This window comes from Ictidomys tridecemlineatus, chromosome 1, assembly GCF_052094955.1.
Source record: "Ictidomys tridecemlineatus isolate mIctTri1 chromosome 1, mIctTri1.hap1, whole genome shotgun sequence".
In the NCBI taxonomy this organism is placed as follows: Eukaryota; Metazoa; Chordata; class Mammalia; order Rodentia; family Sciuridae; genus Ictidomys; species Ictidomys tridecemlineatus.
In genome coordinates this window covers 137,116,084-137,142,083 of record NC_135477.1, presented here as the reverse complement: position 1 = coordinate 137,142,083, position 26,000 = coordinate 137,116,084, and the positions used below count along the sequence as shown (strand labels likewise).

Sequence of the window (26,000 nt, the reverse complement as noted above, 5' to 3'; positions counted from 1 at the left end):
TTGGGCCTTGATTATCCTTGTCAGTCTTCTTTTTTATTTTTGTACTGGAGTTTGAATCCAGGGGTGCTTTCCCTTTTTATTTTTTGTTTTAGACAGGGTCATGCTAAGTTTCTTAGGGCATTGTTAAGTTGCCCAGGTTGGCTTTGAACTTGGGATCCTCTGCCTCAGCCTCCCAAGCCACGTCTCTGGGATTATAGGCATGCACCATTGAGTCTGGCTGATTCTTGTCATTCTTAAGCGGGCAGGAGGTAAAGGTGTTCTGTGTTTCTCTAGGTGAACATATAATAAATACTTAGGATCCTGGCATTCTTACACTAAGTATTCTGTCTCTTTCCATCTCTTGAGACACATGAACTGTGATACAGGTTTGAGTGTATAAATTCACTTATGAAATTGAAAATAGAAGACACAAAAGACATTTTGAAGACTTATGAAACAATCATTTTCTAGTATATTAATTGGCTTTCTCTTACTATAATGAAATATCTGAGGCTGGGTACTTTTATAAAGAAGAGATGTTTATTTAGCTTACAGTTCTGGAAGTTCAATTGCATGGTGTCAACAGGAGCTTGGCCTTGGTGAGGACTTCATGGCTGATGACAACATGGGATACACATATATGAAAGGGAAAGGTCACATAGTGAGCCAAGAAGTCACTCTCCTGAGAACTAACTTGACCTTTTCCAACCCCTAATGACCTAAAGACCTTCTTACTCAGACTTATCTCTTAAAGTCCTCTGAACATTTTCACACTGGGCATCAAAATTCTAACACATACACCCCCTGGGGGGCACACTTAAACCATAACTAAATCTTGGCACTTAAACCATACCTAACCTTTCTAGTTACTAGAAATAATCAGACCTGGATAATTAGAATAATAATTTCATTAGACTTATAGTAATATTTATATTTATTGAGGAAATTTAGGTTTTCATAAAGTTTCTCATTGAAAAATAACCTTAATTGTAACTAACAGTATGTTTTGATACTCCTACATTTTATAGTAGCTCTAACCATGGAACCATGTTTTGACCCAAACCTATAGAAATGTATTTTGCATTGTGACCAGTGATACACATACCTTCATTTAAAGAACTGAAAATCCCATTAAACATGACTTATCTTTATTACATATGTGTACTGTTTTCTTTTCTATTAGATACTGTGTCATTTAAAAAACCGTTGCTTAGGACCCATTAAATTGTTTTAATGAGTTCTGATCCAGTTTGGAGAATACTAATAGAATTGGGTGTTAAAAATTTAAAGGCTAGAAATTTCTGGATCTTGATAGGAATGTACAGGGACATTGCTGGCATTCAGTTTCAAAAATATAAACTGTTGTAGATGATAGTTACTAAATCTTTCTGAGATAAAGAAAGCTTTTGTAGTATGTAATTACAGAAATTGATCTTTATTTTGACATTACAGTTAATGATTTAGCTTTTAAAAATAAGTGTTTATTCTTTTCTTAGACAACCACAGTTGAGCTAATGCCAGAAACCAGTAACTGGGACACTTGCTGCTAATAGAAGCATGTGATGTAAGGGCTAGCCATCACATCACAAATATCCTTACTCATCTAAATTTTGGAGAAGCCTGAAGACATGTATTGTAATATAATTTTTATGAGACTGAATAAAGCATTTGACATACTGAATGAGACATTTTATGTACTAAATATGGAGTTTTTCATTTGAGATAATAAAACTGAGGGGAATCAACACTGTGATGAGTAACATTTGAATGTAAAATTTGATTTTTAAAATTTTATTTGTTGCAATTTTGCATCTGCAAAGAATATTGTATAATATACTAAACATGAAGTTACCCATAGAAAATTTTAATGCTTAATATGCAGGTGCATGTAACAGTATTCTATTTATTCCAACAGTATTTTGGAAGCTAGGTCTTGGTGTTTTTCTTATGAGGTAGAACATACTAGACTGACTTACCTAGCTATAGATTTTTACTATACTAGTTTCAGCCTTAAGGAGATCATTTGGCTCTGTAAAGTCTTAAATTATTGGCTCATGCAGATTAGAGAATCTGATTTTCTGTTTTCTGTTTTGAAGATTCATCAGTGGTCATCAAATTAGAAGTATGCCAGTGGCCCACATTTCTCCTCATATAATCAGATTATGTCTAATGTTTTCTGTATATAGAAGCACATATTTTATCTTTATTAGTGGATGTTGCTATATCAAAATTGAAATTATTTATGAAAGCAAAGTAATTGATTTCATATTTGTTAATTTATTCTTGAGGATAATTTCCTTTTGATGAATTCCCTGTCTTTTTAATATAGATACTTAAATGTCAGAATAATTTTAGAATTGAATATGTTACATATTTTATTACTATTTATGCACAGTTTGTAGCTTAATGCACATTAACTAAATACATGTTTATTATCTTTAATAGTAGAAGGATTAAGATTTCAATTAAAGAGACAAAAATCTCTACAAATTAAAATATTATTAAACAGTATAAATAATCATTTAAATTATGTTAAAATAAATTGTAAGCAAGGCATGGTTCTGTGAAACTTCTTTCAATAATTTTTATTTCTATGGATGCCTGAGTTTCAAGCTTTTTTAGAAAATTTTTTTGTGATGTTTGAATTGAAAGCTTCTTTGAAGCAGATATTAGTTTATATTATTGATTGCATCTGCAGATATCATATAATAGTAGGATTCTTTATTAGTCTTTTAACAGATCTTTTTAGTGGAATTTAAATAAACACTCTGAATTTTATATCCAGTTGTTTTTTTTTTTTTTTTAAAAACAAGGGGATTTCTCTTTTTTTAATATTCATTTTTTAGTTTTAGGTGGGCATAATATCTTTATTTTTATGTGGTGCTGAGGATTGAACCCAGTGCCTCATGCATGCTAGGCAAGCACTCTACCACTGAGCCACAACCCAAGCCCTATATTCAATTGTATTCTATTTTTGTTTGACCACTAGAAAGTACAGAAATAAATATGTTTTGTCTGGATACCAAACTTTATAGTATATAATGAGATCATCTTACTTATAACATTATTTTACTTCCTTCCTTATTTCTTAAATCTGTTTTTTAGTCCTTTATTTGGTATGTTTATTTTATGTGGCTCTAAAAACTTCTTTTTTAAAAAATAAGGTTGAATGTTAAACAAATACAAATGTTACCTGGTTTTAAGGAAGATTTTTTTTTCTAAGAATGTATTATTTATTCATTTATTTATTGTCAGGCTGGATCAAACCCAGGGCTTTGTGCATGATAGGCAAGTACTTTACCACTGAGCTATATTTCTAGCTGTAATTCTAAGAATGTATTTATAACGCAATTTAGTGAGAAAATAACAGTATACTTTTCAGTTATTCTTAACTTTCTTAGGATCATGAAATCTTTTTTTTTTTATACTGGGGATTGAATCCAGTAGTGCTTTATCATTCAGCTACATCTACAGCACTTTTAATTTCTTGAGACAGGTTCTCATTAATTTTCTTAAGGCCTTCCTAAATTGCTGTGGCTGGTCTCAAACTTGCAATCCTTCTGCCTCAGCCTCCTGAGTTGCTGGGATTACAGGCCTATTTGCCATTGTGCTGGAAGGATCATATCTTCTGAAACCTGTGGATCTATTTTGAAAATGCCCAGGGTTGGCTAGGGGGTCATGTTAGGTTAAGAATTCCACAATTGTCCCCACTATGGCTGGACTCTTTTTTTTGGAACTGGGTTTGAACTCAGGGGCACTCAAACACTGATCCACATCTCTCGCCCTATTTTGTGTTTTATTTAGAGACAGGATCTCACTGAGTTGCTGAGCACTTCACCATTGCTGTGGCTGGCTTTGAACTCGCGATCCTCCTGTCTCAGCCTCCCAAGTCTCTGGGATTATAGGTGTGTGCCACTGCGCCAGGCTGAACCTTACTTTTTATTCAAAATAAGCAAACAAAAATAAAAACACAAACTGATTTGTAGAGGTATGTAATATTTTACTGTTTAGTCATTTGAAGTATCGTGTTTTGACAGTATTTTAAAGGTATTTTTTAGGATTAATTTACTGGTTGATAGTAGAATTAATATACTTAAATTAATACCTATATATGGAAGAAATTAAAATAATACAGAAGGATATATAAATAATAGTCTTACCTCATATCTCCAATTTTTGATTTATTTCAGTATATATAACCAGTTTTAATAATTTGTTTAAAATACTTAGCGTGGTTATTTTCATAATTCTAAATTATGTGCTCTCTTTTCTCTTTGATAATATGTTAAATCTAACATTATCTTAAATCAGTTATCTTTTTTAATGATGAGATTTTTAGCTCACATTCCCCATTTTGTATTTTGTCTTTAAATGTTTGGGCAGTTACTTTCCTTTTAACACTTTAAATAGTGTTCTTTTATCTGTTTCTGGTTCCAGTTAAGTTTTTACATTTTCTCTTAACTTGGTACTATGCAAGATAGAGATATTCTTGTCCTATCCTTACTATACCTTATCTTTGTTCTATTAACAGCTAAACTTCTGTTATTTGTACTGTTATTGTTACACTGTTATGATGGGCAAAATTTATATTCTTTTCTAGGACATTTATCTTGCCTTTTTTTTTTTTTTTTGATAAGATTTATTTTGAAAGTTGAAAACCAGTTATCTGTGCTTACATTACTATAGTTAGCTTTTGGAACCAAGTAGTACATAACACTAGGTTTACTTTTCTTTCCTACTTAGAATTCTGTAGCCCATTTTTGCCCCTGCTCAGGAGAATTTTCTTTAATGATTTTTCTCTGCTTAGGAGAACTAGAGCAGGATACAAAATTTGGAATTTGAGTATGAGAAAAGATGATGTTTTACCTTGAATAAGACTCAGTCTTAGAGGAACCATGTTGGAAAAGCCTATGTGACAGGAACTTTAGGAAATGGTGAGAAAATGTAGGCAACCTGTGACAACTGAGGGTTGCCTCTGACAGCCAACAAAAAGCTGGGGCCCTCAATTACACAATGCAAGGTCATGAATTCTTTCCACAATCTGAAGGAGATTGGAAGAGGGTATTTTCCCACTTGAGCCACCTAAGGAGAATGAGCTCTAGCCAGTACCTTGAGTATAGCCTGAGCAGATGACTCAGCTAATCTGTGTCCAGGTTTCTCATCTGTGGAGACTATGAGATAATAAATATGTACTGTTTCAAATTTCTGAGTTTGTAGTAATTTGTTACACAGCACTGGAACTGATAAATTTATTCATATTCAAGTATATTACATTCTTTGGCATAGTTGTTTTTGTGTAGAAAACATAATGCTTTCCCATCTAATTTGATAACAAGCCACACCTCACTATGCTTTAAGATCATGATAGTCAAAAAGTCCACTTTTCTTTTCTGGTTTTGACATGATGAGTTTGCATTGGTACAAAATAAATACAGTGTAATGATATGGCAATATGTGTGGCACTGTAAACACTGTCAAATTATAACTGTGCCACTGCAGTTTATGGTGCTCTGAGCAGCAGTGTGAGGTGATAATAGCACCACATAGGGTTTGTCATAACTACTCAGTTCTGCTCTTGGATGAAAACAGTCATAACTACATATAAAATGTATCAGCAAGGCTTCATTTCTGTGTAGCTTTATTGATGAACACTAACATTTAAATGTCTTTTTAAAATATTTATTCTTTAGTTGGACACAGTAGTTTTATTTTATTTATTTTTATGTGGTGCTGAGGATTGAACCCAGGGCCTCAAACGTGTTACGTGAGCACTCTACTGCTGAGCCACAACCCCAGCCCATATATCTTATAAGTTTCACATGTCACAAAATGTTATTTCCTTAGTTTGAATGCTGTACAAGAATAGGAATGGGGAGGAGTGAGCCTACAGACTATAGTTTGCTGACTTCTGTTATGTACAGACTTGAAGTGATACTGTTTGATAGATACTGTGATAGGGAAAGTACTAGCACTGTTTGAGATTCATCATAAAAAATGGTTTAATTAAAATCTAATTTGTTAAAAATATTTTTTAAAATAAAAATACCTATTACTAGTTTATGAATAGTTAGGTGAATGTGCTGAACTGAATGGAGTAAAATTGGAAATGACTTAAATTTCTCACTAACCACCATTGTCATATATATTCTTTGATTTTTCTCCCTTCCCTACCCATGAATGATATCCTAGTCAAATTCCATTGATTTTTTTTGCCATGTATATTTATAAGAATAGTTCAGCTTTGGCAGTAGACTCATTTTCAGGCATTAAGATGACTTTTTTCATTTTTGAAATTCAATTTTAAGGTAATCTTTTCTTCCTGCCTTTTTCTCACTACTTCCCAGTTTCACAGTTGACCTTGGGCCCTGGGCCCTTTTTTAGGAAAGAGAATTAGGGGCTATTTCTTGACTCTTTACCCAACTCATTATGTTTCCCCTTGTTCATGTTGTGTAGATAGGGTAGGGTATCAAAGGGAAGGGCCATATACCCTTCATTTTTTAAATAGGCTCTTAAATGCTATTTCTATTGTTGGGCAGTTTTGGTTCTTCAGAGGCTTTTATGGGCCTCTATGTAAAACCAACCAATCTACAAGTATATCTACATATAACTGTATGCATACACAAGCATTACAAAAAAGGTCTATAGTATATATACCAAACTGAAAGTAATGTTTATCTCTGAGAAGGGGTGAATTGAGAGACATGGGTGTGAGCATCCCAAGGAATATTTTTTTTTGCGGGGGGAGGGGGAGTACTGGGGATTGAACTCAGGGGCACTAGATCACTGAGCCACATCCTTAGCCCTATTTTATATCTTACTTAGAGACAGGATCTCACTGAGTTGCTTAGCGCCGCCTCACTTTTGTTGAGGCTGGCTTTGAACTCGCAATCCTTCTGTCTTAGCCTCTTAGCTGCTGGGATTATAGGCATGTGTCACTGCTCCTGGCCCCAAGGAATATTTTTGCTTCATTTGTGTTACTTAATTTTCTGTTACATGTAGAATGTGCCTTTGAATATTTCATTAATTAAACATATATGAAAAGCTATGTATTGAAAATAATGTGAAAATTCACCATAAGAAAATTATTTCCTTCTAAGTTAAAGAAATAAAAGAGTTCTTTTTTTTTTAACTTCTAAATTAAAATACTGATATGTTCAGAAACTTTAAAAAAAAAAGCTGCATTTTTAGGTTAAGTTTTATGGTAAAGGTCTGGTGCATTTTGAGATAATAATGTTCAGTTTCTTTTTTTGGGGTGGGGGGGACTGGGGATTGAACCCAGGGGAGCTTAACCACTGAGCCACATCTCAAGCCTTTTAAAACATTTTATCTAGAGACAGGGTCTTGCTGAGTGGCTGTGACTTTGCTAAATTGTGATCCTTTTGACTTAGCATCCTGAGCCTTTGGGATTACAGATGTGCGCCATCCCTGGCATTTAGTGTTTAGTTTTATATGTGTAAATGGGTACTTATTTTTAAAAATTATATTTGGAGTGTAATTGGATGTAATTTTTCTATTTCACCCAAGTTATGAAATTTAGTGGCCACAATAGCCCTTTATTATTTTAATATAATTTGTAGGATCTTTTTGCTGTCTCCATGTATCCTTCTTATTGGTAATTTGTATATTCTGTTTTTATTCTTGATCATTTTTGCTGATAGTTACCAGTTTTATTCACCTTTTTCTAAAGGATACAGTTGTGGCTTTATTTATTTTGTCCTTTTGCAGCCTGTTTTCAATTTTATTGATTTTTGCACTTTGGATAATTTCTCTGAATATTGAGAAAGGTTCATTGACACTTTCTTCTGCTTTATCTCATATGTTGTTTAGTGTATCCAGTGAAAGTATTTCATATATGTTTCTTTTAATTCTAGGGTGTGTTAATCAGCTTTTTATTACTGTGACAATATACAAGAGAAAATCAACTTGAGGGAAGATTTATTTTAATTCATGATTTCAGACTGTGTTCATGTGGCTCCATTATTATGGGCTTTTGGTGAGGCAGAACGTCATGTCAGGGAGCATGGAGTGGAACACAACTGCTCACCTCAGTGGTTGGAAGCAGAGAGAAAGAAAGGTGGAGAGGGGTTAGGGATAAGATATACTTTACTGGGGCATACACCCCAGTGAGCTACTTCCTTCAACTAGACCTGATTTCCTACTGTTTCCACCATCTTTCAGGAGTCCATTCAATTATGAATCCATTAGTGGGGTCGATCCTTTGATGAGATAGAGTCTTATGATCCAGAGACCCACCTCTGAACATTGCTGCAATTGGGGACCAAGCTTTCAAACATCTGAGCCTTTGTGGGACATTTCAGATCTCAACTATAACAAATGGTTTCAATTTTTTTTTTTTTAAGGTTTGGTATTTCTGTTATCTGTTGAGAATTTTTGTTTTCACTCATTAAGATTATATTTTATTATAAGTCAATGGGCTATTAATAATAGTTGTTAAAATTCTTTAATTTATGTCTTGTTTGCTTTTTTCTAGCTTCTTAAGGGGGAAATCTAGTTGATTAAAAACTACTTCTTTTCTAATGTTAGCATTCAAGCTTCTAATTTCCCTCTAAGCACTGCTTTGGCTGGAAATTATAAACTTTATGTATTTATTTATTTGGTACTGGGGATTGAACTCAGGGGCACTCAACCACTGAGCCACATCCCCAGCCCTTTATTGTATTTTACTTAGAGGCAGTGTCTCACTGAGTTGCTTAATGCCTCACTGTTGCTGAGGCTGGCTTTGAATTCATGATCCTCTTGCTTCAGCCTCCTGATCCGCTGGGATTATAGGTGTACACCACTGTGCCCAGCTTGCAAACGATAAACTTTAATGTTTTCTTTTATTATTATTATGTTAGAATTGTTTTCAGTTTTCTTTATTATTTCTTTTTCAACTTATGAAAAAGTATGTTTAATTATTTAAAAGTATGTTTAATTTTCAAATATTCTTGATTTCTAGATATCATATTGTTACTGATTTCTAATTTAATTCTGTTTTGATCAAAAGTACTCTAATATTTTAATTATTTGAGACTGGATATGATTTCTCTTGGTAGACATTTAAAGGAAATTTTATTTGTGGTTTTGGAAATTTTATCAATGTCTCTCAGTTCAATAGTTGATGATATTTAGATCTACTGTATACATACTGCTAGTTTTGTCTTTTATCTGTTACCAAAAGAATGGTGTTAAAATTTTTTACTATAGTTGTCTTTTTTCTCTTTAGTTTTGTTTTCTTTGCTTCATTTTCTTATACATATTTCTATGATTTTTATGTCTTTATTGAGTTGATATTAATACCATGAAGGGATACTACTGTGTAACCTCATCTCATTCTTCCTTTAACTTTGTCATAGCCATTTTCCTCTAGGAGTTTCAAAATGTTCCTGCATGTATGTGTAGCCAAGCTTTCTGCCATACTTCTCTTTATGGGGCACTCAGGGGCACTGTGTGAAATTCCTACTGTGAAATTGCCTCCCTTTGGTGCCATGTCCTGCAAATTCCACTACAACTGCTCCAAGCTCTGTTCTGTGATCTTGTGTGCTAAACCTTACCTCCTTGCTTTGTGTTCAGGAAATTCTCAATAGGCTGCTTGGTGGACTCACTTTCTGTCACAGTATATACTGATACCTGAAAACAGATCCTTCCTGTGTTTTATATAGTTAAAGTTGCTTATAACAGGAAGAATTGTTTACTATCAGTTAATGTGTTATGGCTAGAAGCAGAGGTCTCATTCAGCTTTACATGTAGTGAACAGAAATTTACAGTTTCACCTACAAATAAAAAAAATATGGCAAACAAAACATTAAAAATAGATTGTTAGAACTTATTGCAAATTTGGTGGTTGCTGAAAATTAACCGGGTAACACTTTTTGTTTCAATTTTTGTTATATCTGCATTGTATAATCAATTTCAGAGACAGGAATTAGTCCTTGGTATTGTTTTTTTTTAAATAATTTTTTAGTTGTAGATGAACACAATATCTTTATTTATTTTTATTTGTGGCTGAGGATTGAATCCAGTGTCTCACACACGAGAGACAAGCACTTTACCATTGAGCTACAACCCCAGCCCTTGTTGTCTTTTTTTAATTAGTGACTATCTTTTGAAGTCAAAACCTTTTTTTTAATTGCAAAGAATAGAAGACCACTCAGATTGTTCAAAGAGGAGTAGGGAGATCATGTAGTAAGGTTGCAGATTTACCACATGATCGAGGTACATTTGAGGGCTGAAATTTCTAAATAAGATGAATGGGACAGAATTTTATAAAAGACTTGAACATTTTATTTATATATTAGAAAATAACTGACTTCTCCATTTTGTAAGGTTGATGCTTGTCAGCATTTCTTAGCCTTGTGGGGGAGAATATATATATTTGTGTATATGTATGTATGTATATATTGGTGCCAGGGATTGAACCTAGCTGTACTTAACCCCTGAGTCACATCCCAAGCCCTTTTTAAATATTTTATTTAGAGACAGGGTCTCACTGAGTTGTTTGGGGCCTCACTAAGTTGCTGAGGCTGACATTGAATTCATGATCCTCCTTCTTCAGCCTCCCTAGCCACTGGGATTATAAGGGCATGTGCCATTTTAAGACCTGGTTCAAATGATATTTTCAAATTGTTTTCCTTGAGACATAGCAAGAATGTTTTTGTCTTTTCAGTCTTATGCTCTTTTCCTGTATATACAGGACAATAAATATTTGAATTAATAAGACCAAATGAATATATATTTGAAGATTGAAGTTATTAAGTATATGAACATGGAAAGATACTTTTCTTAAGATATTTTACTACATCAGACACTAGAAAGGCAATATGTCAATCAATGGAAGGGTAACTGATGTGATACAGCAATCTGTATACGGGGTAAAGTTGGGAGTTCATAACCCGCTTGAATCAAACTGTGAAATATGATGTATTAAGAACTATGTAATGTTTTGAACGACCAACAATAAAAAAAATAAAAAAAAAGATATTTTACTAATTTTCAAAATGTATTCTGTCTTGCTTCTTTTAAATAGAAACTATTTCTTAATTTCCTGGAATTTTTTAAAAAACTTTTTTTCCCTCTAATTAAGGTGATTTCAAGTTGAAAGGTCTGTTATTGAATGTATATTTTTGGTGAAACAGTTTCTTTTGCTCCTTTTTAATTTTTTAAAAGTAACTGAATCCCTGATTTCTTTGTTGTTTTTTGTTTTTGTGATTTCTTTGGTATTAAAGTATGGAAATAAAGGATAATGACTAATTTAGGAATCTACTGTGATTTGATTTTAATGGGCATCAACAAATAGAAATACATCATTGCCTGAGCAGTTGTTATTTATTTCCCAAACACACATTTTAAAATTTTATTAGTTGACTAATTGTCTTTTCTTAATGTTCTAGCTGTTCATTGATATCAGCTTACATCACTGAGAAGATAATTTTGAAGACATGTTTTGTTGAAAAGACAACTGAGAAAGATTTTACGAATGGGATGAACACGCTCCAGTTGATTGACTACCTACTGCAATTTGAATGTTAACGTTACCCGCCTGGTACAGTTACCTAGTGATGTACCTATTCTCACAATACCCTATTTCAGCGTGCTTGTCTTGATTAAAGAATTCAAAGTGGAGTACCGAAAACTTGATATGGATAATAAAAAGAAAGACAAGGACAAATCAGATGATAGAATGGCACGACCTAGTGGCCGATCAGGGCACAACACTCGAGGAACTGGGTCTTCATCATCTGGAGTTTTAATGGTTGGACCTAACTTTAGAGTTGGAAAAAAAATTGGATGTGGCAATTTTGGAGAATTACGATTAGGTAAGACTGTTTTATTTATTTCATTATGTGAAGAGCATTTTTTAAAAATGGAGGTTACTTTTTAATGAAAAGGATTTAGTCATCTAAGTTTTTAGTTACTTAATTGGATTATGTTGATTTAAAGAATATGTTGAAAATTTCTTATGTGCTGATATTTTCATTTGTAAGGAAATCTCTGTTGAGATTAACCCTTCTTATTTCTTAAGGATCTGAGAATACAAGAAAGTAGCTTTTAAAGGCCTAGCAGATTGAAATAGCTGCCAGGAAGGCTTTTGAGTATGTTCTTTGGACTATATTATTTAGTTTCCTTTTTCATATTTCAAAATATTTAATATCTAATCACTTTAAGACCATGTATGTGACTAAAATGAAAGTTAATATACTGAAATGTATGTATTTAACAATGTAATGAAATTTACATTGTTGTAATTAAATTTTTTTCTTTCCACTCTTTTCCTCCCCTCTCCCCTGCCCAGGTATGTCTGGGGTGAGACTCAGGAGTCCATATTGACAAAGGATTCACAGAATTGGCTTAGGTTTTTGTAGTTAGGCAATTTTTAGAATTGGTGGTCTAACTGAACTTTGTAACTCTACATTTGGGAAAATTGAGACTCAGAGAAAGTTACTTGCCAGATTTCATCCAGAAATTTAATGACAGTTCTCAGGATGAAAATCTAAGTCTTTTATTTCTTAGTACTGCAGAGGTAATCGCCGACTCGATTGAAGAGAAACAAGGACGTGGCATGGTTATGTAAGAGTCAGTATGGAGGGACATTGAGGACCCTGGTCAATGGATCACCAAGAGTGGGAGCTTTAGAAATTAAAAAAAGAAAATTCTTGCTTGATGATTTTCCTTAGATCCAACCCTGCTTCTAGAAATAAATCCAGTTGTGTTTATCTACTCAACTACTTCTTATAATCTTATAAAACATTCTAATTTGTAGTGACTCTTTAATATCATAGTTTTGTGTTGTTAATGTACTTTAAATATTTGAATTAAGCAAGCTAATAAAAAGGCAGTGACATACTTTATACATAGCTATAACATGATGTGGCTGGCAGACTTGAATTTCATAGGGAATCAAATACTTGAAGGAGTAAATGTTTACATTTTATTTCTTGAGACATGTTAAATTAGATGCTTTGAAATTCTTAAACTGTTTCTGAGTTAGAAAAACCAGATTATTTCCTTGAAGTCTAATTTTGAGCAATATCCATTTAATTCTTAACACTTATAATGCACTAGAAAAATATAAAAATGGTTCCTGCCAATTTGGAGCATATAAGTCATTTTAACCACTCAAGGGCCTCAAATTCTTCATAATTGGATTATTTCCACTTTCAGGTTATTGTGAGGGTTGAATATAGATGATAGTGTAAAAGGAACAGCATTATATTTGAATATTCTTTGTCCATTTAAAAATATCTTTATTTTGTTTATTTGTTTTTATGTGGTGCTGAGGATCGAACCCAGTGCTTCACATGTGCAAGGCACAAGTGCTCTGCCACAGTGCCAATAATCCCCGCCCTCTTTGGCCATTTTTGAGGAAAATTGTTTCATGTCATTTTTTTTCAAGATAACCATACACACATATACATTTATACACTACATACACATTTTTTGTGTGTGTGTGTATGTATGTGTTTGTGTATATTCACACAAAACAAATCCAGGGGACCATATTGCCCAAGACAATATGAGAAACTATAAGAACCATATACTGAAACTGTACTGTGTATTGTAAAAAGCAGCAAAACACGCCTTTCTTTTGCAGTCCATGAATAAACAGGACTAGAAATAAGAAGACTTCTTAGTACATCTATTTATATATGTAATCTATCTATAAGTATTAATTGTATATATACATGTGTGATATTTATATATTTAGCATGTATATCTATGTGTCTCAGTTTTATGTATATGTATATAAACATATATATATATATACACACCTGTATATGTGTGTGTGTGTGTGTGTGTGTGTGAACACACAACAGACATCAACTAATGATTTTATCCTTCCTTATTCATAGACTATACTAAAGGGGCATTATACTTCTAGCTTCAAATCCCCAAATGTTTTTCTATTTTGAAAAAGTTATAAGCAATATTCTTTCTGTACTTGGATAAACAGTTTCTAATGTTAAAAGTTGGTTTGGATTCTAAAAATACTTAAAAAAAACACAGTAATAGGCTCATCTTGATTATTCTTAGTATTGAATTTTTTGTGATTGGTATTGGATAAGAAAAAAAGTATAAAGTAAACTTTTTGGGCTGGACAGTTAGTAATTTCTATTTTGGTAGAAGACTATCTCTCATGTTGTAGAGCATTAAAACCTTCAGAACTCTTGGGCACCAAAAAAGAGTTGGCAATCCTATACACAATGCAGAATATCCCTCCTTGCCTAAATGCCTCAAGGAAAGGCAGTCTTGCACACTGTTGTAAATGATTCTTGTAGGTAATTAGTTTTTTAAAAAAAGAATCATGAGATTTAAAAAAAAGTTATATCTTAAAAAATCTTTTATATTGAAATAAATAAATGTGTTAAGCATTTTTATCAGTATTTTTTATTTTAAATGATGTGTTGGTATATATTTGTGATTTCTTTTTTCTTTTTCCTTTTTTTTTTTTTTTTGGTACTGAGAATTGAATCTAGTGGCTAGTGGCACTCTACCACTGAGCTACATTCCTAGGCCTGTTCATGTTTTTATTTTGAGACTGGGTTTCACTAAATTGCTGAGGTTGGCCCTGAACTTGAAATATTCCTGCCTTAGCCTACGGAGTTACTGGGATTCCAGGTGTGCCTGGCTTGTGGTTTCATTTATGTGTTGGTGGTAAGGCTTGCAATATGTATTGGTAGATGTATTTTTTAGCTTAGGTAGTGAATGGAAACCATTAGAATTTTTTTTTTCATAGACTCTGAATGAGATTAATCATAGCAAGCATATAATCATAGTAAGGTTGTATTGTATAATTTTTATTTTTCTGTGTTTTTGTGAGTTTTGAACATTTTCAAAGCCTTTCTAGCTAGGGAAAGACTGCCCCTCTGGCTGTTAGTCAGTTTTTAAAGATAGCAAAGGACTCAGCTGGGAGAATAATGCCTTTGATAATGTAAACTAACCAACCCATTGCCTTGTCTTCTCTATCTGGCCTATACACCCAAGAGGCAGTATTTCTCTGCTTTGATCATCTAGAGCCAGCAACCATGCAAGTAGAGAGCACCCTTAAAGCCCAAAAGTCACTGGAATTATGGAGAGTAGCCAATTCTAAATTGTTTACCCTGCCTTGTCTTACCTTTCTCTTGACAATTCCAATAAAGGCCTTGGGCTAACCTCTCCTTTTGCTCCTGTCTTCTGCCACCTAACCCCAGCCTAGTGCTTTTCCTGTGACTACATGGTATGCAGTGTGACTCCTTAAGACTTGTGAGTATAGTGAACTTTGTTTACCTGAGCCTCTCCTGTGTTTTGTTGTAGTTGCACTTAATTATCATATAAAAGAATACGAACAAGGATGTTTTATGTTGCTTTATGAATTATCGTATCTGAAAAAATATATTGTAACTTTTGACATAATTAAGTTTTCCATGGGATTTTTCATAACTTCTTTTATTAATGTTTGTTTCTCCTCTTATTCATATGTAGTTTTTAAATTTTCCTTATTTTAATGTTTGTGTTTGAGAATTGTTTTATTGAAAATTCTACTGGCCTTCTAAGATATATCAACTACATAGGCAGATTTGGGTGAATTCATCATTTTTATGTTTATTGGTTTTTCTGTTGCTAACTAAAGCTCATTATAAATCTTAGATGGGTGAAAGGGGCAGGGAGGGGGCATGGGGTTAGAAATGATAGTGGAATGTGATGGTCATCATTATCCAAAGTACATGTATGAAGACATTAATTGCTGTGAATATGCTTTGTATACAACCAGAGATATGAAAAATTGTGTTCTATATGTGTAACATGAATTATAATGCATTCTGCTGTCATATAAATTTTAAAAAATTATTAATAAAAAAGACTTAAAAACATAATAACTAAATAATTGATTATGATGCTGTGACCAAAAAAATCCCCAAATATAATGGATTTAAGCACTTAATTTCTTCTTTCCCATTACATAGATTAGAGGGCGAGCACTCAAAGCTGTTAGGGTACCTCTGCATCCTTAATATGTGGCTTTGGTGTCTGTGTAAGGTGATTGTTGTGGTTGTTGACTTCTTGCATCCAGCCAGCTAGCCAGCCAGGAAGTTAGAAGAAAAAGATTGAGGAATATGTGCATCAATTCCTGGAAGTGGGGAGTGACATACCTACTGTCCACTGATATGCAGAACTTAGTCACATGGACACACTAAACTGAAAGAAAGGCTGGGAAATGTAGTCTGTAGTAGGGTAGTCATTCTCAAGTTTGGGCATTTTATTATTATGGAAAGAATAGAATGGATGTTGGTGGATACCTTTAGTTCCTGTTATAAACATTTATGCAGTTTCTGAAGAATATAGTTTTCTATAATAATTACCATCCTAGCACCACAATATTGGTAAAACTATCTTTTCAATTCAATGTGACAGAAAGCACTATTGGAAATGTCTTTTGAAACGGAATTAAAACTAATTAACTAGCACAAGTCTACTTGGGAGCCTTCTTTTAATGGGATTCTTTCAATATGTGTATTTCCTCCCTCTCACACCATATACACATACACATAGTTTATGTGCATCATTTGTTTATTCATGCTTCCAAACAAATATTGATTGAACACTATATGAAACCATGGCTATGGTAGGTGACAAAAATGCTTTTATATTGTTTAATATTTGTTAATGTTTATAACTGTGACCCACTCCTCCAATTTCAGCAGAATGTCCAGTGTTCGAAAACAGATGATGCTTTTAGGATTTAATGCTTTCTGCTCTGAGCAAAAAGATACATGCTAGACCATGTAAAAGCCAACAAACACAATAGTTTTGGAAGTATTTGGTATATTTTGGTTCTTTGGGATCTGTGTTTAATATAACTTCTTTTTTTTTTCAAAGAGAGAGAGGAGAGAGAGAGAGAGAGAGAGAGAGAGAGAGAGAGAGAGAGAGAGAGAGAGAATTTTTAATATTTATTTTTAAGTTCTCGGTGGACACAACATCTTTGTTGGTATGTGGTGCTGAGGATCGAACCCGGGCCGCACGCATGCCAGGGGAGCCGATTGAGCCACATCCCCAGCCCTAATATAACTTCTTGTAAGCTCTTTTTTTCCCTGTGTACTTGTAAATAAACATAATATAAAAAAATCGTGAAAAGATAATATCTTGAAAGAAATGCAAATTTCATCAAGAACCAGGATTGTTCATTTGTTAATTAGATGCCAGTCTTTGAGATTAAGTTCCTTATTTTATTGTTATTTACTATAAGCTTACTTGAGGAAAACTAAAATTTCATGCATAATACATTCTTGAAAATGTATATGAAGACATCTAGAGTGCTACCTTGGGTAAGAATATTAAATATTCTCTAATATTTAAAAAATGTTTATATGGGTTCAGTGAGTATATAAATAGAGTTTAAGGTTTACCACTTTTGGTATGTTTATTTATAAAGTTCCACCTTTGTGCCAGATATATGGAATTTATGAGACTTCTGCTACTCAGCATTAGTACCAATGTATGATTTTTTTCTCTTTGCTTTTACTTATTTTTATACAATAAGGACAAAATTTAGAAAAATATTATAATACTTGTATGAAAAATGTTGAACAAAGGTGGATATATATCTGAAGCTGATATTTTCTTAGAAATTTTACTACCTTTCATTGCTGCTGTATGAAAGGAGATTGAGTATTATGCAGAAAAATGTGTCTATGGAAATCGATGATTATCTACTCTGTACTCAGTAGCAAATATGACTGGAGCCAGTTACTTTCACAGTTAAAAAGATAAATCTATCATTTTTGTATCCTTTATTACAAGAAAAAATATTGGAAATTCAGATATCACATGTGATACTGTTATTTTTATTCTTTTAAATGTACTTGTAAAGGTATACATTAATTTGTATATTAGATTATTTTCATGTACTATTACTTCCAAATTCTCCATAGTATTATCCTTAGGCTACAGATTTTGACCCATTGGAATTTTTTAGATTATGGCCAATGCCAAAGTGTACTGCAGTTTTTTTAGAATTTTCTGTATGCTAATGATGTTAAGTCTCTACTTTAGTTCGTCATTTACGTTTTCTTTGCATATAATAAAGTTTTTCATCATTCAACCAAATCTATATAAAACCTATTGATTTTTAAAATATCTTCTTATGCTTAGAAAGTCTTCCATATATTGGGATGGCAAATATTTTTTCTTGTCTAAGGTTATATTTTTTGGAGTTAATTTGGTCATAAGACGAAGTGCTAATAACCCCTTTTTCTCAAAGTGTTGTTAACTAGTTTTTCAGAGCCGATTACTGAATAATATTTTTCTTTTTTTGTTGTAGTTTTAATATAGATCTTTTTCTTTATATTAATAAGATTAAATATGAGTCTCAATAAGATTATATCACATAATAATGAAGGTTTTAAAATGAGATGATGGATAGGAAAGGAATTTTATATTTCTGTTTTTATATAGAAGCGATACTTTAAAAAATTTATTTAGCATGCATTGATTATTGATTACTCTCTAAATTGTTTACAGGGCTGGGTGCAAGTGGCACATACCTGTAATCCCAGCAACTCGGGAGGATGAGGCAGGATTGAGAGTTCAAAGCCAGCCTCAGCAACTTAGACCATAAACAACTTACTGAGACCCTGTCTCAGAATGAAAAATAAAAAGAGCAAGGGATGTGGCTCATGTGGCTCAGTAGTAATGTGCCCCTAGCTTCAACCCCCAGTGCAAAAACAAAACAAAAAACAAAACAAAAAATTGTCTAAAATATTACAACAAAATCAGAATCTTTCTATTTTTGTAAGTGGGTAACATGTTTATTAGTATCACTTTCTACTCAATATGTGATATGCTAAATATATTATTGAGTTGATTAATTAAAATATTTTCTTGTTGAGGTGTTTTTGCTTAATAGTTAAGGCTTTTTACTTCATTTAAATGTATTATTTTCTCCAGAATTGTGAGAAAACAAATTTTTATTCTTTATATAAAAAAACCCATAATGTATTATTTCCCTTTTCCTTCCCAGAGTACAATTTATATATCTTTAAAAATTTTGTTAACAATAGAATTTTATCCAGTCATGATGAAGAATGAAATTTTTTAATTTGCAGTAAAATGGACAAGAACTTGAGAATATAATGTTAAGATAAATAAGCCAAACTCAGAAAGTCAAGAATTGTAAGTTTTCTCTCACATGTGAAAACTAAAAAGGAAAAAGGAATTGAAGGGGGGTAGAGGAATCTCAGTAGAGGAAAAGGGACCAGGGAGAGGGAGGAGGGGAGGGAAAGAAGAAATACTAGGGAGTGATATTGGCCAAATTATATAGTTATATTGTGTGTAGGTATGAATATGTAACAACAAATCCCACCATTAATTTCAAGCATAGTACACCAATAAAAATATAGAAAAATGTTTTTAGCAGAAACTGATATTTTTTTCTTTCTTTTTCAAGGGAAAAATTTATACACGAATGAATATGTGGCAATTAAGCTGGTAAGTTCATATATCTTGCTTTTCCTTAATTATTTCCTTGTTTATGTTTTAATTATGTTTCATTTTCATATCATTTATAATTTGGGTGTTTATTTGAAAGGGAAAAATAATATGCATAGTCTGCTTTTTTCATTACTAAAATGCTAATATCATCGTGACCTTCAAGTACATGATTGATCTGTGTAGAATGTTAGTGTTTCTCTGTGCTTCACAAACTAAGTCCTTTTACTTTGGCAACTTTACCGAATAAATTTTGGCTCTATATTTTTTTTTTCTTTTAGTTATAGATGAACCCAATACCTTTATTTTATTTTATTTTATTTTTTGTGGTGCTAAGGATTGAACTCAGTGCCTCACGCATACTAGGCAAGTGCTCTACTACTGAGCCACAACTCCAGCCCAATTTTCACCCAATTTTTAATTTAAGGTAGCATTTTTAATTAGATAAAAATTAGAAAGCAAGATTTCTCTTCCTGATTCAAACATTTGGACAAAACAAATGTGTCCTTAAGTATTCAGAATTACATTCTTTGAAAACATACTTTCAAGTAAGCTTCTGAAATTTTTTCTATTGACATTTTATAAATCAGGTAAAGCTGGCTATTGTTTGACTTTTAGGGTTCAGAAATGCTTGACATGGCTGTAGGATAGCAGGGAAAACTGGCTCCCATGGGACTAGTCTGGGTTGGTTTGTTGTTTTTGAGGCAGGACCTCATGACATTGCCTATGCTGTCCTTGCACCCATGATTCTCCTAGTATCTCCAAGTATCTGAGATGACAGGAATGCACTACCTTATGTGACTTCATGGGACGGTTCTGAAGTCCTGAATGTGCTGCTATAATAGTTAGAGGATGGATCTCTTTGGAAGAATTGGGGCCTAGGAATTATTTTTATAAGCCATACTTTGCTCTTCTATCTGACTTGCCACCCACGTTTCCCTGAGGCTTAGCATGGCTTGGTTTTTGGTCTGCTTGCCTTTGCCAATCTTGTCTCTGCCGATATAATTTGTATTATTAGGGTGATATGAAACTAATATATAAAGAGAGACTTTTTGAGGAAGAGGCAAGTAGGAGGAATTAGAATAACTTTTGAGATGAAGTAGAAAACTCCTATTTAGTGTGTCTTTGTGAGTATAGACCAAATTTCACTGTAAGAAATACTGTTTATTTTCACTTGAAAATAAAGATGTATAGTAGACTATGGCACCATAAGGAGAGATTGGCTGGTTGATATTTGGCATTTGTTTTGATAAGTTCACTTTGATTTCAAGTTTATTCCTTGGCATTATATTAGAAAATCTTATTTTAGTTAGTTAATTAATTAATTAAATTTTGTGTTACTGGGTATTGAATTCAGCAATCCAGCACTCTACCACTGAGTTATATACACCCTAGCACCTATCACATAAAATCTGATTAGGTCATTATACCAAGATTGTTTCTGTTTCTAGAGTTGGATTTACAATCTCACAGTTAATTTCTCAGAAATGAAAATATTCAGCAGGGTTTATTTCTAATTTATAATGACATATTTTATTATTATGTGTGCAAAGTGCTTAAATTAGTATAAACAATGTTTCCTTCCTGTAGGCTGATCTACATAGAAAACTAAATTAAAACTTAAAGTTTCCTCATGAGCATGAAATCAGTACACAGAAGAGGAGTTACTATATGTGAATCATAGTGAGGAGGCCCAGGATACAGGAGCTGGACAGTAACTGAATGGACCCTATTGATTTTTCTTTCTTTGGAATTCTTCCTTTCCATGTTCAAGGCCAATGTTCTTGAGTCTAGACATTTTATGGTTTTGGGTTTGAGGGGGTAGAGTGTAAGTATAGAAGTATGGCCTGTATTCTGTGTTACTGATGCAGCATCCTGTAGTGAGTAGCTGCATTCAAGAAAATATGTCCTGTATGTCAATCATTTTAATCAGCTAGACCAAGGCAGCTAAACCATGTGTCAAAGCAGGAGCCACTGCTCTAGGCAACTTTCCTTGTCTATTTCAGTCATCAAGTAGTGACCTTAGATCATTTATTTTTTAGATTTGGTACTTGTTTGTTTTCTTTATACCTCTCATGCCTTAGCAACCATTTGTTCTGTCATTTTTAAGTCTTCTTACTCATACATACAAGCATTGCTTTTTAGTTTATTTTGTGGCATATCACCATCCCTTTAATTATGTTATTTCCTTTAAAAAATTTTGTCTATTTTTAAAGCACAGCAATCAGCTTTACATATAATAATTTATCAGAATACTTGGTGGTAACGGGGAATGTGTTTAGAATCTATGTCTTTAGTATTTTGAGGTTGAAGTATGGTATTTAGTCATGCTTTCCTCAAGCTTATCCAAAAAATATACTGGGAGGACAGAAAAATCTTCACATAAATTGTTTAGACCATAGTTTGGTATTTCTATGTACATTTTTTTTTATATATAATGGTATCCTAGTTCATGCCGATAGTTTGTTTTCAAATAATTTTTCAATTTGACCTTGTCCATCACCCTCAGAGATTTTGCACATATATAACGACTGGTTGTGCATGAATAATGAAAATGTCACCCTGTTGTAAAGGGACTTTTGCTATGTGATGGTATAATAAAATTTTATTGCTAGTTAAGTACTGGAATCTAGTTGATCAAGTCAGTTATGTGTCTTTATTTTTTACCTAGGGGATATTGTATGTAATTTCACTTATGATTGCATAAATTGGCATCTTTTAAAAATTTGTTCTTTTTACATACACATGACAGTAGAGTGTATTTTTGACATATTATACATACATAGAGTATGACTTAGTTCTAACTAGGATTTCATTCTTGTTGTTGTACATGATGTGCAGTTTCACTGGTGGTTTTTTCATATATGAATATAGGAAAGTTGTGTTCAATTCATTCTACTGTCTTTCCTATTCCCATTCCCCCTATCTTCCCTTTATTCCTCTTTGTCTAATCCAGTGAATTTCTACCTTTTCTATACTGTTATTGTGTGTTGGCATCCACCTATCAAAGAGAACATTTGGCCTTTGATTTTTGAGATTGGCTTGTTTCACTTAGCATGATAGTCTCCAGATCTATTCATAAATGGGCATCTTGTACATTTTAAGATTACATATTTTCAGATTGTTATCTGAAGAATTACAGATAATAAGGTACTATGTAGAAGGCGCTGTTTTAAGCTCATTGTATGTATCTGTTACCTTGTTATACTTTCCTATTGGTTCTTGCTTAAATTTCCTGTATAATTATGACAGTTTTCTTTTTCTTATAGATATTTTCACATTTAAGGTTGTATATAGTATCCAAAAGTTTAGTTACTTCTGTTTATGTTGCTTCTGTCTGTGAGCATATGTGTATAGGGATAATCTTAAAAAACATTGATTAAAAAGTCTGATTTATAAAACATTGATTTTTTTAACAGTTTATTATATACACGTATAATATCATTTAGATGAAATCCAACAATAGGCAAAACTAACCCCAGGGTGATAAAAATAAAATAGTCTCTTTGGAAAGATTATTTACATATTCTGTAGATCATTTGTTATGTTGATTATAGGAGAATATGTAATTAACAAAACTAATAGATCTATCACTTAAAAGCTCTGTTTTATTATATGTAATTTTAAAAAAATTTTGAAAATATGTTAACTATCAACATTTTTCATATTACCATCTTTGCTCTTTCTTACCTCTTTTGGGGGGAAGGGGATGTTGGGAATTGAACCCAGGGCCTCATTCATTTATGCTAAGCACATGCTCTATCACTGAGGTACACTCTCAACTCCTCATGCTTTTCATTGTCTTCATGTTAACTTAGAACCTTTACATCAGATATACATAGTTCAGAGCTGAATTTCTGGGAGAGAAATAGTGTAAGGGCCAACATTTCCTTAGTCATGAATGTTCAGTGTATATTTTTTCCAGGGTCAAATAGTTGAACGTAATAGAATTCCCTAATGCTTGATCTAATAGCTACATACCATTTATATATTTATGGATGACATCAGTTAATTTTACTTTGAACATGGTGTTGATTTTTATACAGATATAATTTTAGAGAAAAATGCCTAGTAGAATATATAAGAGTTGACACCAAAGTTTATAACATTTGGAATTGGGGCCTACTGATCTCTTAACTTAAATGTCTTTGTTCATTTGTTTTTTGATTAGGAGCCTATGAAATCCAGAGCACCACAGCTACATTTGGAATACAGATTCTACAAGCAGTTAGGATCTGGAGGTAAAGAATAATACATTAATTAAAGAATTTGAAATAAAATTGAATTGCATGATAGTCATTCTTGAGATTCAAAGAATAGTATTTTAAATTTGATTTAGTCATTTCTTGAGGGGCCAAGGTTGTGGCTTAGTGGTAGAGTGCTTGCCTAACTGCATGAAGGTACTGGGTTTGATCCCCGGCACCACATAAAAAAAAAATAATAATAATAAAAACAAATAAAATAGAGGTATTGTGTCCATCTACAACTAAAAAAAAAAAAAAATTAAAAAAAGAGTCATTTCTTGGAGGCTGTGCTTACCAGACATTGTCTTATTATAGTCTGAAAGGCCCTTATTTATTTTAAATAGAAAATTGGGAGCTTTTCGTTGGTGTTAGCACAGATTGAGAATATTATAAAAAAATTGAGAATATAAAATACATATAGCTTCCATATTCTTAGCCTTTTGAGCAATATTATAGCTATTGAAGTTTATTGTGGTCTTGTAATAGACTGAAAAATAGTACCATTAAAGATAGTCATATGATAATCCCTGGAACCTGTAAGTGTTACCATATGGCAAAGAGTTTGTAGACATGATTTTTTTATAACTTTTTTTTTTTTTTTTGAGAGAGAGAGAGAAAGAGAATTTTTTTAATATTTATTTTTTAGTTTTCGGTGGACACAACATCTTTGTTTGTATGTGGTGCTGAGGATCGAACCCAGGCCTCATGCATGCCAGGCGAGCGCGCTACCGCTTGAGCCACATCCCCAGCCTGACTTGATTAAATTAAGGATTTTGAGATGGAAAGATTTTGGATTATCTGGGCAAGTCCTAAGTGCAATCACAAACAACATCCTTGGAAGAGAAAGGCAGAGAGTCATTTTATATACACAGAAAAGTAGAGGGCAATGTGACCATGAGGGAAAGATGGACTGATACTTCCATAAATCAGGGAATGCTTGTAGCTATGAAGTCTTTCTTGCAAGAGGCATCTAGGATTATCTCCTGGAGCCTATAAAGAGAGCGTGGCCTTGCCAGCCCCTTAAGACTGATTTCAGACTTATGCTATCTAGATTTTCAAAGAATACATTTCTATTGTTTTAAGCCATCAGTGTTTTATTAATTGTCACAGTAACTGAGAAACTAACAGAAGTGTATTTTTATATAAACTTTGGATTCAAGTGAAAATGAATATTTTGTGTCATAGGAAAAAATTAATGGAAACATTTTGTACTGTACCTTATATTTCTTCTGTTAAAGCTTTTCACAGCTCTAGTTTTGTGTACTCTTATTCTTTTAATCATAATAAATTTACTTGTACAGTTTTTTTTTTAATAATGTAGGTAGGGCGTTTAGTTTCCCCAGATTTAATAAAATGGAATTTTTATGTATTGTTATTATTTTTATCATGCATTCTTTTGTAAGCTTGTTTACATTATTATTATTATTATTATTATTATTTTATCATGTATTGTTTTGTAAATTCATAGAGCTGTCTATTTCTTCATATAGTACAGAGATTTGTGTTTTTTTTTTTTATAAGAGTAAAACTTTACAAATGGGTCATTGCAGGGACAACAAGTTTAAAATTTTGTGTTAAAGCATCTAATACTATAAACAACAACAACAACAACTACTACTACTACTACTACTTCTCTTCCTCCTTCTCCTTTTTTTTTCCCCCCACTTAAGTTCTTGTGGTACTGGGGATTAAATTCAGGGCCAAGCACTTGCTAGGCAAGTACTCTATCACTGAGCATCCCCTACCCAACAATAGGCTTTGTATAATGCATTTTTAAGTCTGATACAAACAGGCCTTTGTTAGCTTTCCATGACAGAACACCTGAGGTAATTAATTTATAGGGAGGAAAGATTTATTTTGTTTCATGGTTTCAGTCTATGGTCAGTTGACCCTGATGTTTTGGGTCTGTGCCAGTAGTAATATATCATGGCAGGAGTATATCCATGGAGGAATTCTGTTCTGCTTCTGGTAGCTTGGATTCAAAGAGAGAGGGAGGAAGGGGCCAGGTCCTAAATCTCCTTTAAGGGCACATCTCTGCTGACTTAACTTTCTTCTACTAGGCCCCATGGCAGAGGTTTTACCATCTTTCAATAGTGCCACAGGCTAGCAACTAAACCTTTAATAGATGGGCTTTTGGAAGACACTCTACATCCACATGGTAGCAGGACCTCGGTTACCAGAATTAACACTGACAAATGAGTTTTAAGTTATGGCGATTAAACTAATTGTATGTAAATCCATACATGTTAATTAGGACTGTCAGGTAAGAAGTAGAAAAGAAGAAAACAACACAAATTTATTGACATATATGCTGAA

At 32.8% G+C, this 26,000-nt stretch overlaps 1 protein-coding gene across 15 annotated transcripts in view; it reads left to right on the top strand.

Annotated features, from left to right (window-relative positions):
• The window catches only part of Csnk1g3 (casein kinase 1 gamma 3), a 109,163-nt gene that overhangs the window by 14,666 nt on the left and 68,497 nt on the right, over positions 1-26,000 (top strand). For 13 of the 15 annotated variants that reach the window (XM_078048310.1, XM_078048311.1, XM_078048317.1 and 10 more), the window contains exons 2-4: positions 11,370-11,795; positions 19,400-19,440; positions 23,612-23,681. In XM_078048310.1, the coding sequence (XP_077904436.1) occupies positions 11,618-11,795; positions 19,400-19,440; positions 23,612-23,681 (289 nt within the window). In that variant the 5' untranslated portion in view covers positions 11,370-11,617. Of the gene's footprint in view, positions 1-3,783; positions 3,968-11,369; positions 11,796-19,399; positions 19,441-23,611; positions 23,682-26,000 lie in introns of all 15 variants that reach the window. The other 2 variants (XM_078048289.1, XM_078048286.1) reach the window with 2 other exon arrangements.